The sequence below is a fragment of the Protobothrops mucrosquamatus genome, unplaced genomic scaffold (assembly GCF_001527695.2).
Source record: "Protobothrops mucrosquamatus isolate PMUCROS unplaced genomic scaffold, P.Mucros_1.0 scaffold_231, whole genome shotgun sequence".
NCBI lineage: Eukaryota > Metazoa > Chordata > Lepidosauria > Squamata > Viperidae > Protobothrops > Protobothrops mucrosquamatus.
This window is the reverse complement of record NW_015386307.1, coordinates 294,161-309,207: the sequence shown is the minus strand read 5'-3', so window position 1 is coordinate 309,207 and position 15,047 is coordinate 294,161. Positions and strand designations below refer to the sequence as shown.

General features: G+C 44.7%; 1 protein-coding gene across 1 annotated transcript in view; it reads left to right on the top strand.

The window, feature by feature from the left end:
* The window catches only part of UPP1 (uridine phosphorylase 1), a 32,278-nt gene extending 19,633 nt beyond the window's left edge, over positions 1-12,645 (top strand). Inside the window, exons 4-8 of the mRNA XM_015829200.1 lie at positions 2,647-2,805; positions 10,478-10,592; positions 10,672-10,881; positions 11,789-11,935; positions 12,359-12,645. Of these exons, the coding sequence (XP_015684686.1) occupies positions 2,647-2,805; positions 10,478-10,592; positions 10,672-10,881; positions 11,789-11,935; positions 12,359-12,498 (771 nt within the window). The 3' untranslated portion in view covers positions 12,499-12,645. The remainder of the gene's footprint in view (positions 1-2,646; positions 2,806-10,477; positions 10,593-10,671; positions 10,882-11,788; positions 11,936-12,358) is intronic.
* The last annotated feature ends 2,402 nt before the right edge of the window (positions 12,646-15,047 follow it).

The following is a 15,047-nucleotide window of genomic DNA, read 5'->3' as shown; positions in this document are numbered from 1 at the left end:
TGAAGGAAATGATTGGTCCACTAGTGGGTGAAAGTGGCAAGAAGGTGACAAGCAACAAGGAGAAAGCAGAACTATTTAACTCGTTTTTCGCATCTGTCTTTACACAAAGGGAAAAAACAGACCAACCTATCAAAAATAGTGCCATAAAAAACAAAATAGAAATACAAGTTAAGATAGGCAAGAAAATGGTAAGTGAACACCTGTCCAGCCTAGACGAGTTCAAATCACCAGGACCAGATGGATTACATCCAAGGTTCTCAAGAAACTGGCAGATGTAATCTCAGAACCACTGAACTATATTTTTCAGAGATCCTGGAGCACTGGGGAACTACCAGAGGACTGGAAAAGAGCTGATGTAGTTCCCATCTTCAAAAAAGGGGGAGAAAAGGACCCAGGAAATTACAGACCTATCAGCCTGACCTCAATACCTGGGAAGATTCTGGAAAAGATAATCAAACAACAAATCAGCAAACACCTACAGGCAAACAAAGCCATTACTAAAAATCAACACGGGTTTGTCAAAAACAGATCATGCCAGACAAATCTTATTGCATTCTTTGACCAAGTGACAAAATTAGTGGACCAGAGGAATGCTGTGGATATAATTTACTTGGACTTCAGTAAGGCATTTGACAAAGTAGACCACAACCTACTACTTGAGAAGATAGAAAAATGCGGGTTAGACAGCATCACTACCAGATGGATCCGTAGCTGGCTGACCGGCCGTACTCAGCGTGTGGTCCTCAATGGAACCGCATCTACATGGAGGGAAGTGTGTAGTGGGGTGACCCAGGGCTCTGTTCTGGGCCCAGTGCTCTTCAACATCTTCATCAACGATTTGGACGAGGGGATAGATGGGGAACTCATCAAATTTGCAGACGATACCAAGCTGGCAGGAATAGCCAACACTCCAGAAGACAAGCTTAGGATACAGGAGGATCTGGACAGACTTGAACACTGGGCACTATCTAACAAAATGAAATTCAATGGTGAAAAAAGTAAGGTTCTACATTTAGGCAAGAAAAACCAAATGTACAGGTATAGTATAGGGGGTACCTTGCTCAATAGTAGTAACTGTGAGAGGGATCTCGGAGTCCTAGTGGACAATCATTTAAATATGNGGGGGGACATGATAGCAGTGTTCCAATATCTCAGGGGCTGCCACAAAGAAGAGGGAGTCAAGCTATTTTCCAAAGCGCCTGAAAGCAGGACAAGGAGCAACGGGTGGAAGCTAACCAAAGAGAGAAGCAACCTAGAACTAAGGAGAAACTTCCTGACAGTTAGAACAATTAACCAGTGGAACAACCTGCCTCCAGAAGCAGTGAATGCACCAACACTGGAAGAACTGGACAGCCATTTGTCCAAAATGGTATAGGGTTCCTGCCTGAGCAGGGGGTTGGACTAGATGACCTCCAAGGTCCCTTCCAACATTATTATTATTATTATTATTATTATTATTATTATTATTATTATTATTATTATTATTATTATTATTATTATTATTATTATTATTATTATTATTATTATTATATCAATTCTGGACTAGGATTTTTGACTGTTTGAATAAAAAGTATATTGTAGTTTTCCTGGATTAATTTTCCTCCAAACATCTTGTACTCCAATTTCTCCAAAGTCTTAGGTAGTCTTTTTCCAGTTTTTCCTGTTTTACTGCTTTTATAGTCTATTGTCCCATCTACTGTTGCATTGAAGTCTCCTACTAAACAAATATTTTGGTATTCCATTTCTATTATTTTTCTATGGAGATTTCAGTAGAATTCTTCCTGGTTATTATTTGGTGTGTAGATTACTACTAACAATGTTTGTTTTTGGTTTAAATATATTTCTACCATCACAATTCTTTCTCCTTCATCTGAGTAAATCATTTTAGAATCTATTGTCTCTTTAAAATATACAGCAACACCTCTTTTTTTCTGTTGCGCTGATGCGTGATAAAGTTTCCCAATTTTTTGGTACTCCAACAGCTTATAATATTGTTTTTTATATGTGTCTCTTGCAAACAAATTATATCTATATATAATTTCTGTACTTTCCTAAAAGTTTTGTTTCTTTTTGATGGGGATTTTAGTCCATTTATATTCACTGAAAAAAATCCATTTTCTTTCTCCATTTCAGTTATTTATATTTAGGTCTAGTTGATCCTCTGTTCTCTGGCAGTTCCTTCACTCTCTTGCTCAGATTTCTCTTTCTGTTCTCCTGTTTGTATAGTTACTTCTTCAGTTGTTTCTTCCATTTGTTTCTGTTCCTTTCTCTCCTCTTGCCAATGTTGCACTCCTTCATCTGAGAATGCTTGGTTTCTTTCATCAAAGTCTTCTGCTTTCCAGATTGAATCCAATCGATATCTTGTATTATTCCATTTAATTAAAATCTCTTCTGGCATTAATCATCTAAAATTTATGCCTTTTGCAATTAGCTTTGTAAAAATTTATTGACCAAGTGTTTATTCTAATCATAGATAATATTTCCCTATAGTAAACACTTGAAGACATTAATAATTCTGCATAGTGGGGTAACATCTAGAAATCATTTTAGTTCAGGTAGCTTTTGAAACCATCATTTTTAATATTAGTGCACATTAAAAGTGTATATTTTTCTAAGAATGTGTTTTATTTATTTAATTCTGCTTAGTTTGTATGTGTTGGAGGAAGTCCTTCACGGATGAAAATGTTTACTACCTATATTGCTGAACTGCTCGAAATTGGTCACCCTGGTTATGACTATCCCAATATATGTGCTGGAACAGATCGGTATGCAATGTACAAAGCAGGACCTGTACTGTCAGTCAGTGTAAGTATAATATACATTTTAAAAACAAAATATATATGCAAAAATATATTAAAAAGATACATAGGTCTGTGACTTTAAACATTTGCTTTTATTTTGACTAATTACAATGTTTTATATAAGTATGCAAGCTTTTACATTCTCCAACATTCCTCCTTGAGTGAGAGCATTAATTTTCTTTTTGAGAAAAGTTAATTTTTAATGAGTTTAATATTTGCAACTTAATAATCAGTTATAAATATGTCTGAATATATATTCAATGACTATATGCCCCAAACTAAGGCCTGAAAATTGAGAATCTCTGCTTTTTTATGAGATTAGAAAATGCTGTTGAAAATAAATGAATGGATAGGACATGCAACAGGTGTAGATATTTCTGGACACAATACAGTTACAAAAAAAGGAGAAATTTTGGATTCCAGACATATTTTGAACCAATCAGTTGAAATGTTGATATGGTTTGGAGATGAATTATGTTCCAAGAAATAAATAAAAGGAAAGATATAAAAGAGTTGGTTGATGTCTGAGAGAAGCAAGCAGTGTTTTATCCAATGTTGGTTTCAGAAGAGCATAGATAATAGATTTGGAAGGGACCTAGGAGGTCTTTTAGTCCAATCTCCTGGTCAAGCAGGACACTCTATATCGGAATCCCCAACCCTTGGTCCGTGGACTGACACCGGCCTATGGCATGTCAAAACTGGACCACACAAACAAGTGAAGCCTCATCCGCAGTATGCAGGCAGCATACGAAACCACACTCCCTCCGGTCCACAGAAAATCCTCTCTCCATGAAACTGGTCCCTGGTGCCCAAAAGGTAGGGGGCCACTGCCCCATATCATGAGAAGGGGCGTTGTCTTACCTGAACGCCTTTTCTCAGTACGGAGATGGAGAATCCACCAATGGGTTTTCTCTGTCTGCCTGCTCTTGAGACCAAGTAGCCAAACTTGACACACACCCTCTTGCTAGAGATCCAGTCTTAACGAGGGCAAAAGTGGCTGAAGGTGGACGAGGTGTTGGCTCTCAATCCCTTAAATTCGGCCTAACTGACCTAAAGGGTGGGTGTGGATTCTCCATCTCCGTACTGAGAAAAGGCGTTCTGGTAAGACAACGCCCCTTCTCCAGTACAGGAGATGGAGAATCCACCAATGGGACATACCAAAGCCTCACTGTCCCGATGGGTGGGAAACAGATAAGGCCGGAACAATGTCCCCGGAGACTACCTGCTGAAGGATCCTCCGACCAAAGGAGGCATTCACAGAAGCGAAACGGTCAATTCTGTAATGGCGGACAAATGGGGAGGGCGAGGACCATGTCGCAGCCCTGCAAATCTCGATGGACGCCTGAGTGGCCCATGCCGCCGAGGTCGCAGCACTGCGAGTGGAATGGGCAGTAAGATGACTTGGAGCCGGCAGGGAAGAGGACTGGTACGCCTCCGCGATGCAGGCCCTGATCCACCTGCCAATAGTGCCAGCGGACACCTTCTGTCCCAGAGAAGCCGGACGGAAGGAAATGAATAGAGCCTCAGATTTACGAAAAGGCTCCGTGCGTTTCATGTAATGCCGCAGTGCCCTGCGGACGTCCAGTGTGTGCCATTGCCGCTCCAAGTCATGCGAAGGATTGGGGCAAAAATTTGGTAAAATGACTTCCTGTGCCCTATGGAAGAGCGAGTTGATCTTGGGCATGAAAGCGGGGTCCAGACGAAGGACCACTCGGTCGCTGTGGAAGATACAAAGGTCCTTCCTGACCGAGAGAGTAGCCAGCTTAGAAATGCTCCTGGCTGACGTGATGGCGATTAAGAACGCAACCTTAAGAGACAAGTTCCACAACGGAATAGTCGCTATAGGTTCAAAGGGTGGTTTTGTCAGAGCACGAAGCACACGAGGCAATTCCCAAGAGGGGTACCTGTGTACCATGGGAGGCCTGGTGTTGCACGCACCCTTGATGAAAGCGCGTATCCTAGGATGATGAGCTAAGGGGACTGAATCCGCACAAGTGAGCAATGTTGACAGGGCCGCCACCTGTCTGCGAATAGTCACAGGGGCCAGGCCTCTGTCCAGACTATCCAGAAGATAATCTACGATCTGCGGGATGGTCAATTTGTAGACATCAAGTTGTCGCCCTCTACACCAGCGGCAAAAGTTTTTCCAAGTAGAATCATAAATGCGATTAGTTGCTGGGCGACGAGAGGCTTGAATCATGGTAATTGCGCGGGGGTGAAATAATTCTTGTGTCATGATGCTGCGCTCAAGCGCCAGACGGTCAACTGTAACCATTGAGGGTCGAGGTGTTGGAGGATCCCCTGGTGTAAGGACACACGATGAGGAGGAATCTTCCACGGGGGAGACTGGGAAAGATTCACCAGGTCGGCAAACAGGGCCTCTGTGGCCAGTAAGGGGCCACGAGGATCACTTCTGCCTGCTCTTGGAGTAACTTGTGGATGGTCACCGGTATGAGTGGGAGGGGAGGGAAGGCATAAAGGAGACCTTGTGGCCACGGGGTCCGCAAGGTGTCCGTCCCCTCCGCCCCTGGGAGAAAATAGCGGGAGTAGTACCTGGGGAGTTGGGCATTGGTCGACGACGCAAGCAGGTCGAGAATCGGATGGCCGAACCTGTGGGAGATCTCGGAGAACAGGTCCGGATGCAACCCCCACTCCGAGGGTCCACCGTGGAGCGACTCAAAAGGTCTGCTTGCTGGTTCTCGACCCCCGAGATGTGTTTGGCCTTGAGAGAGGCCAGGTTGGACTCTACCCAGGAACCCAGGAGCCGTGCCTTGGACATAAGGGACCTGGACCTGGTGCCCCCCTGATGATTGACGTGTGCCTTGTACGCCACGTCCGTGAGGATCAGAACGTGACGGCCCCTGATCCAGTGCCTGAATTTGCAAAGAGCTAAGTGTATGGCCCTGAGCTCCAGCCAATTGATGTTGTGTCTCAAGTCTGCGTGGGACCAACGGCCCTGCGCAAACTGAGACTGTAGATGGGCGCCCCAACCAAATAGACTGGAGTCCATCGTAATGGTGATGCGGTCCGGTTCCTTGAAGGGTGATCCCTTGGTCACCACTTGTGAGAACCACCAGTGCAGAGACCTGAGGATGTGAACTGGGAGCCTGACCTGATGGTTGGATGCGCTGGCATTCACCCGCTGAAATGGTAGGAAGAACCATTGCAGGTCCCGCAAGTGGAGCCTGGCCCAGGGAACTATGGCTATGTAGGAGACCATCTTTCCCAAAAGTTGGGAGAGTAAGACCAGTGAAACGGTACGGTCCCTGTATACCCGACCAGCCAGATCCCTGATGCTGACCAAACACTCCTGGGAGAGATAGACCATGCAGTTTGTGGTGTCTATGACGGCTCCCAGGTGCAGAAGCCTGGATGATGGAACTGTCTGGCTTTTTTGAAAATTGACCGAGAAGCCATGTTGTTAGAGGACCTGAATGGTGAGTTCCAGGTCTGACTGAGCTGCCTGGAAGGATGATGCCTGAATCAGGATGTCGTCCAGGTAACACTGGACGCGTATTGGTACCTTTCTTAAGTGGGCGGCTAGTACAGCCAGGATCTTGGTGAACACCCTGGGCACCGAGGAAAGGCCGAAAGGAAGGGCCCTGTACCGGTAATGACTGTCCTTGTAACAGAACCTGAGGAACCGTCGGTGAGCTGGATGGATAGGGATGTGGAGATACGCCTCCGTGAGGTCTATTGACGCTAAGAAGTCTCCTTGTCTGATGCCCCCCAGGATGGACTGGAGTGATTGCATCTTGAACTTTTTGTAAGTGATGTAATAGTTTAGACCTTTGAGGTCTAGAATCGCTCTCCATCCCCCTGAGGCCATGGGGACCACAAAGAGGATGGAGTAGAATCCCATGTGGTCCGGCGGTACTGGTTCTATGGCCTGAATCTCTAGAAGGTGTTGAATGGCTTCCTGCATGAGTTTTTGTTTGAGTGTATCCCGTAAAATGGGACAGGCAATGAATCGGTCCAGGGGGCTGGCCAGAAACTCCAGGGACAGACCAAACTGGATGGTATGTAAGACCCAGGTGTCCATGGAAGTGAGCGCCCACTGATGAAAGAAGTGGGCCAGCCTCCCCCCGATGGGAAGTGCAGCATAAAAGTCATTTGGACTTCCTGTAGGGGCGTCCTGCCCCTCAAAATGGCCGCTTAGATTGGCCCTGCTGTCTGGACTGAAAGCCAGGCCTGTCATACGGACAGTCATACGGCCTGTCCTGTCTGGGTGTGTATGAGTGAGAAGGCTGAGTGACTGCTGTGCTTGCCACTGGCCAAAAGGACAGTCTGCAGAAATAGGGAGTGGGACGTTTGTTGGCCCACTTGTTCAAGTGGGCCATGACCTTCCGCTTGTCCTTGTTCTCCACAAGGTACGGGGCCAGGGCCTCCCCAAAAAGATTATTGCCCAGATAGGGAGCAGTCGCTAGACGCCATTTGGCTTTGGCGTCAGCCTGCCAGTGTTTCAGCCAAAGCATCCTCCTGGCTGTAATGTTGGATGCTAGAGACCTAGAAGCAAAGTTGGCCAACTGAAGCGTTGCGTCCGCAGCCTACTCAGTGGCCACCACCATTTTGCTTAGGTCCTGATGGGTCCAAATGTCCTCAGCAGGGACCCTGGCCTGAAGTTGACGCAGCCATAAAAGGGTGGTACGCACAAAGAAGGACGCACAAGTGGTCGTTTTAATTGCCCATGCTGCTGATTGATGGGTCTTCCGGAAGGTCTGGTCCCATTTTCTGTCATCCGCTTTAAGCGCCTCCGACATGTCCCCAGCGACCGCAGTCTGGGAAACCAGAGGGGTCCAGGCTTCATCTACCTTGGGGACCTCCAGAGCATCAGAAAGGTCTGTGGAGGTGCTGAAAATCTTTTTATCAGACCTGCTTATGGAAGGGAAGGAGGAAGGGGAGGCCCATTGCTTTTTGATCCCTTTGAGAAAGATAGAGGGACACGGAACGTGATGTTGGGCTGCCACCATCTCAAAAAATATGGGATTTGGGCTGGAGTCTGAAGTTGCCTGCAGCTGAGGGAATTGATCTGACCCTATGTTTGCCGTTGATGTGGCCTTGCGGAGTAGGGGAAGAAAAAGGGCCGGATTGAACAGACCTCCCGATGGGGAGGGTTCAGGTGGAAGTTCCTCCTCCTCCTCTGATAGATTAAATTCCAGCTGCTCCTCACCTTGCGGAGATGAGTATCCGCTCATTGAGGAGTGTGCAGGAGATGTGGGTTCCTGAAGAACGGGAAACCCTGTGGAGGGAACATATGGTGGCATGGTCGATGTGGAAGCCCCTTGTCAAGACGGATGAAAGGACCTTTCTGCTAGGACGCGGTCCACAACCTTGGATAGTAAGGCCTCAAGACGGCCGTCAGAGAAAATGTCTCTGATGTCCGGACCCCTGAGTCCTGCGGCCGTAGGAGTGAAGGTGGCCTCTGGGGCTGAGCCTGAAACAGTTGTCTGTTGAGCCAATACAGAAGGGGAGCTGAGTGTGGCAGGCATCCCTGTGAGAGACCAAACACCTTGGGCTGAGGTTGAAGGGCCTAAAGGAAGGTCAAATTCAGAGGCCGCCATTTGATCCGTCTCCAGTCTGGCCTGTCTCTGCACTCTGGAGAACTCTTTCTCCAGAGCCTGGTGCCTACTGCTGGCTTGCTTTTCCGCCAACTTGGAAGGCTTCTTGAGCGTGGTCTTGGCCTTAGATTTGGGCTTGCCTGCCGCCTCCTGTTCAGAGGATTTGTGCCGGCCGTAACTAGAGGATGGGGAGGCGGTGCTCATGGGTTGGGGCAACGTTGAGTCCTCCATCCTGGTTGAGCAGTCTCAGAAAAACTGAGAACGAAGCTCTGGCAGGCAAGCAGTTGGCGGAAGCGAAATTGGAATAAGTAACAAGACTGTTCCCCTGACCACCTGACCAGAAAATAATTCTATCTGGGCTTTGGTCACGGCAATTGAGTCAGATGCCGAAGGCACGGTTGGGGACCCGCTCTGGGCTCTGCCCGGAGGCCTTAGGTGGCCAGTCAATGTGCACCAGCAAAAAGGAAAAGCCCCAAAGAGGGTGCAGAAGGCCTGAGACAAAAAAAGGGGTCCTGGCAAGGAAATTCAGGCTCAATTGGTGGCTACCCAATTTGTATTTGTATTGCAGAAAGTGATGTGATAAAGAGAGACATACCCCAGATGCGGCCTATGTTAGGCCAACTACTGTGAGTAGGCCTCATTGGGCCTAAAGAAGCCTCCACGTGACGTTTAAAATGGCGGCTCAACTACTGTGAGTAGGCCTCGTTGGGCCTAAAGAAGCCCCCACGTGGCGTTTAAGATGGCGGCCGTCAGGGGTGATCTCACAATTTACGTCCAGAGGAGGGCAGCGAAACTGGTAATTAAGGCCCTGAAAAGGACTGTGTCAACTGAGCCACCGATGGGACAGAGCGCTGGGAACACCGAAGAAAAGGCCGTTCGCAGCTCTTCGTCCTTGTCGGCGGCCCCAAAATGGCAGCCACGACTCGTTCTCGCTGAGAACGGTCTCCGCGGCCTCAAGAACGAAGGTCCTGGAGCTGGGGCAATCGTGGCAGCGCTAACCGCTGCATCGAAAATGCGCTCCATAAGCTTGCCTCTGAATGGCAGGCAAAAGCGAGGCTGAATTTCGCTCCGCAAGGCTGCCTCCGAACGGCAGGCAAAAACGAGGCTTAAATTAGCTTCGTTGCCTTTACCAGCAACCAATATGGCGTCCGCGACTGTTCTCGGCTGCCTGGGACATTCCGAAGGTCTGACTTCAAAATTGAATTTCAGACCTGCAGCCTGAAATTGTGCCTGGTAGCACCAAGAACGGAAGGGAAAAAGGGGGGGGGAAGAATGTGATATGATTCAAACAGCCCCTGCTTAGAAGTTGTTCCCCAGAGCCCTGGGGATCTGGAAGCAGGAAAGCTGCAAAGACCTCCCCCCTCATGCCACACACCTCAAATCACGATTGAGTTAAGGAATTTTGTTAAATTTGTTAAAGGGAGTTCCAAATTATTGTTTTAGCCAAATATTGAGAAAAGGAGAATTCACCAATGGAGTTTTCTAATCTGCTATCTGCTGAGAGCCAAACCTGATACGTCTTCAAGAGCTGAGACCAACTTAAGATTGGGTCTCTAGCAAGAGGGGGCGTGTCAAGTTTGGCTACTTGGTCTCAAGAGCAGGCAGACAGAGAAAACCCATTGGTGGATTCTTCATCTCCTGTACTGGAGAAGAAGAGGAAACAGCAAGGAGACCCGAGGAGGTGAATGACTATGTCCATCAAATTACTTGTCAGATTATTGATTACCCAGTCACCATGTTGCTTTTTAAATGTTTAATTGTAAAATTAGAAAAATAATAAAATATTATTTAAAAAATTACTTGTCAAAAGGTTCAAGTCTGGCCTGCTTTAGCACACAAATCCATCTACCTTGCAAACCCTTCAGTCAATGCCAGACAAGAAGGCTGAGAGCCCTGCTATACTACACTGGCTATTCAGAGTGCTTTGTTAAGAGGTTCAGGATAAATATATTATTCTTTATTCAGCAAAAAATGTTCAGGTTCTATAAGGAATGAAGAATAATCTGTCATGCTGTTTTACTCCTCTGTTAATATTCATACTCATTCATACATAAATAGAACATGTGAAGTGATATAAATATTCATAGTATTCCTCCCCCTCCCATTTTTAAATTTCAGCATGGAATGGGAATCCCTTCAATTGCCATCATGTTGCATGAACTCATCAAGCTGCTGTATCATGCCAAATGCTGCAATGTAACCATTATTCGTATTGGCACATCTGGTGGACTAGGTATTTTTATGGTTATTTCATTAAAGTAAACGTGATTGATTTATATTATCATCAAATACAAATTATATTTATAATGTAGGTTTGACACCAGGCTCCGTGGTGATCACAAAGCAAGCTGTAGATGCTACCTTTAAGCCACAGTTTGAGCAGATTATTTTGGGGAAGTCTGTCATTCGTAGTACATATTTAGATGAAAAACTAACTGAAGATCTTATGGAGTGTGCCAAGGAACTTGATCAGTTCAACACAGTTATTGGAAACACATTGTGCACTCTGGATTTCTATGAAGGTAAGAGTAGTTGAATACTATCTTGTACATAGCAAACAAAATTTCAGTCTGAATAATCAGACGATGAAGTAAAACATACTTTTCTTAACTTTACATATAAAATAAACAAGTATGAAGAAAAATGCAGATGTAAACTCCAGATGTAATTGACTGCTTTTGCATGAAAAATGGGAAAAGAATGGAATTTAGCTATTTTTTTAGAATTTCATCCAAATATATTTTAAAATCCAAGGTAGTTTACCTCACAGTAATATTTACTTGGTTCTGATCAGGTGATCCTTTTTTAATCTATTTAAGCTTTGTTATTTTTAATTTTCTATTTTGATGATAGGCAACAGTGCATTGCTTGAATTTAAAATGTCTTCTCCTCTTAATTGCATGGATGCCACAAGTTCAACATTTGGACTGAAGGAAGGAAGGGAGGGAGAGAGGGAGGGAGGGAGGGAGGAAGGAAGGAAGTTAGTTTTATGAATGCAGAAGTCAGCATGGAGCTCTTTGTTGTGCTCATTAGTCTAAAAGTAGCACAGAAAGTTGAATCAAAGAATAAATCCTGGGTCAAAGAATAAATCCTGAGAGAAAACTAAGTGTAAATTCTTCAGGAAAAGGGTAGAAATTGTGACGAATGTGTGAATAAAAAAAATAGCTTTGTTTAGGATTTACTATAGCTTAAAAGTCACTAGAATAGATATCTATTCATAATACACATACAAATCATCTGTACAATTTTAATCTTCCTGGCTAAATAATTTCAGATACATTTATTATCTTGATCTGGCCTCCTGTTTTCCCCTGCAGTTAATGCTGTCCCTCTCCCCAGGGAACTTTAGTGAATCTTTAGTGGACCTTTAGTCACCTGATCAGGATCTTATTGCAAAAATGTGTATTTTTACATGTCATGCATTTGTAGGTCAAGCTCGCCTTGATGGTGCCATCTGCACATATACTGAAGAAGAGAAACTGCAATATTTGAAGGAAGCTCACAAGACTGGAGTGAGAAATATTGAGATGGAATCTTCTGTTTTTGCAGCTATGTGCAATCTTAGTGGCCTCAAAGGTAACTGCATGTATATAATGTTATTTAATCCACTAGCTTTAATTCTAACATACTGAAGGGTTTTTAATTTAAGTAGGAGTAATAGACTAATTGTAATACTGGTATCTTGAGGTAGGGGAGGACCAGTATCAGAGAAGGCAATCTGATTTAGTATTGATGTTGCTTTCCAGCTCCTCACGTTCTGTCACAAGGCCTACTAACAAGGGCACTAGGGACTGTGTTTTATTCTAATCCCTACTATTGTCAACTGAATTGCATCTCCCTTAAATGGTTTACTTTGTCTCCAAGTTATAAAACTAAGAAAGTAACATATTTTTTCACAGTATTTGTGAAATTATTGTTATTATTTTTATAAATTATTAAATTATTATTTTTCAATAATTTGGGGAGATAATATCATTGATATTGTTTTGTAAATGTTAGGTGCTGTAGTATGTGTAACATTACTGAACCGACTTGAAGGAGATCAGATCTCTACACCTCATGATGTTTTGAAGGAGTATCAGACAAGACCACAGAAGCTGGTGGGACATCTGATTAAAAACCATCTTGTGAAAAAGTGACTTTCTGTACTATATATTTCCTGGAACCTTTCCTTTTACTTGAATTCTTGTTAAAAATGTTTCCTCAGTATCATACCTTACAATCCTTTTTCGCCTTTAAAAAGAATTGAACTATTTTTGAACATATATGTATATGTATGTATACATATATATATATATACACAGTGCTTTTTTTGTAAAAAAAAAAAAAAAAAAGGTGCCAGAACTCACACGCATCATACAACCCGCCTTGCCTACCCTACAAGGTTCCATCCAAAAAAGGTGCCAGAACTCTGTTCTGGGCATTCTATGACAAAAAAAACCCCTGCATACACACACACACAACACCCCCCCACATATATATATATGCATATGCATATGTATGTATGTATGTGTGTGTGTGTATATATATGTGTGTGTGTGTGTGTGTGTGTGTTTTCTGAGGTTTTCGCGGGTGTTTGTATGTAGGTCTTTGGTTATTCGGGTTTTCTCCCACGTAAAATTGGAAGTGTCTTGGTGACGTTTCGATGAAGACCCATTTGTCATCATCAGGCTGGTGTTTTCGGCTTTGTGCTTGTAGGAGCAATGTGCAATCGCAGCTGTTTCTTCCTTTTAACTGCCAGTGGGGGTGTGAACTGATTGGGTGGGAGCTTGGCTGTGTTCTGATTGGATGGGGGGTTGGCTGTGCTCTGATTGGATGGGGGTGTGTTCTGTTTGGGTGGGGGCTTTGTTGTGCTCAGGTTAGTCTGAGTTGCAGGGGGATTTGAGATGGTGAGCTGCGTTGCTGCTGCCAAACAACAGCAACGCAGCTCACCATCTCAAATCCCCCTACAACTCAGACTAACCCGAGCACAACAAAGCCCCCACCCAAACAGAACACACCCCCATCCAATCAGAGCACAGCTAATCTCCCATCCAATCAGAGCACAGCCAAGCCCCTACCCAATCAGAACACATCTCCACCCAATCAGAACACAGCCAAGCTCCCACCCAATCAGTTCACACCCCCACTGGCAGTTAAAAGGAAGAAACAGCTGCGATCGCACATCGCTCCTAGAAGCACGAAGCTGAAAACACCAACCTGAAGATGACGAATGGGACTTCGTCGAAACATTGCCAAGACACTTCCAATTTTACGCGGGAGAAAACCCGAATAACCAAAGACATATATATATGTATATGTATATATTAACAGTAGAAAGACAATGACCTCCAGGATAAATGTAAAAAACAACTGTTTATTAACTAAGCTTTCGTCGGTCTCCTGCCGACGTCATCAGAGTAAAAAACCAGAGATTTGAAAGTCTGCTTATAAAGCTGGCTGTTTCAGCGCTCTGCTCATCGAGCACGTCACCGGTCTACCCACCCCAGTCGGTCATATTCTCTCTAGTTGCATCGCATCCGCCTGCATCCTTCTAGATTCCAGCACCTCCTCCCATTATTGCCTCCCCTTCCTGCTCCGCTCATATCTGGGTGTTTATTGTTGTTGTCAAATCACCCTTTGTTTTATCTTGTCTTGTGGCTCTCATCTGGTATTGTATATTTGCATATAGTAATGGGACGCATTATCTTCACACATAGGGTTTGAGCCATTACCCAATGAAGAAATATCATCAGTGGTTTATAGAGTTAAATGTAACGATTGCCACTGCAATTACATCGGGGAGACGACCAAACGGCTCAAGACCAGGATCCATGAGCATAAATTGGCCACTAGACGACACGAGCAGCATTCACAGGTGTGGACCCATATGGCCAGCAACAACCACTCATTTGATCTTGCGGGAGTGGAGGCCATTGCCCAGGACACTTTCAAAGGTGGCCGATTACTTAGAGGCTTGGCTATCAAACGAACATTCGATTAACCGCCATATAGACTTACTGCCGGCTTACCAGGCATTAAGAAAATATGAGCAACATCGCAAGAACTCACAACGAGTACAAAGAGTGCCACCCAAGCATAAGAGGGAGGGAGATAGACAAGATCAAAGTTGCCTGCTCATGCGACAGCAAGGAATTATAACAAGTGCAAAGGAGGAAACATCAATACAATTCACTCAGGAGCCAAGTGATAATAGGGTGACACATACGATGGGAGGAACATTACCATATGCAAATATACAATACCAGATGAGAACCATAAGACGAGATAAACCGGAGGGTGATTTAACAACAACAATAAACACCCAGATACGAGCGGAGCAGGAAGGGGAGGCAACAACGGGAGGAGAGGAGGTGCTGGAATCTAGAAGGACGCAGGCAGATGTGACGCGACTAGAGAGAATATGACCAACTGGGGAAGATAGACCAGTGACGCGCTCAATGAGCAGAGCGCTGAAGCAGCCAGCTTTATAAGCAGACTTTCAAATCTCTGGGTTTTTACTCTAATGACGTCGGCAAGGGACCGACAAATGCTTAGCTAATAAACAGTTGTTTTTTACATTTATCCTGGAGGTCATTGTCTTTCTACTGTTAATATGAACATACCCGGGATTCGTATTTTTAAGGTAATTAGGGACAATATATATGTATGTATGTATGTATGCATGCATGCATGCATGCATGCATAC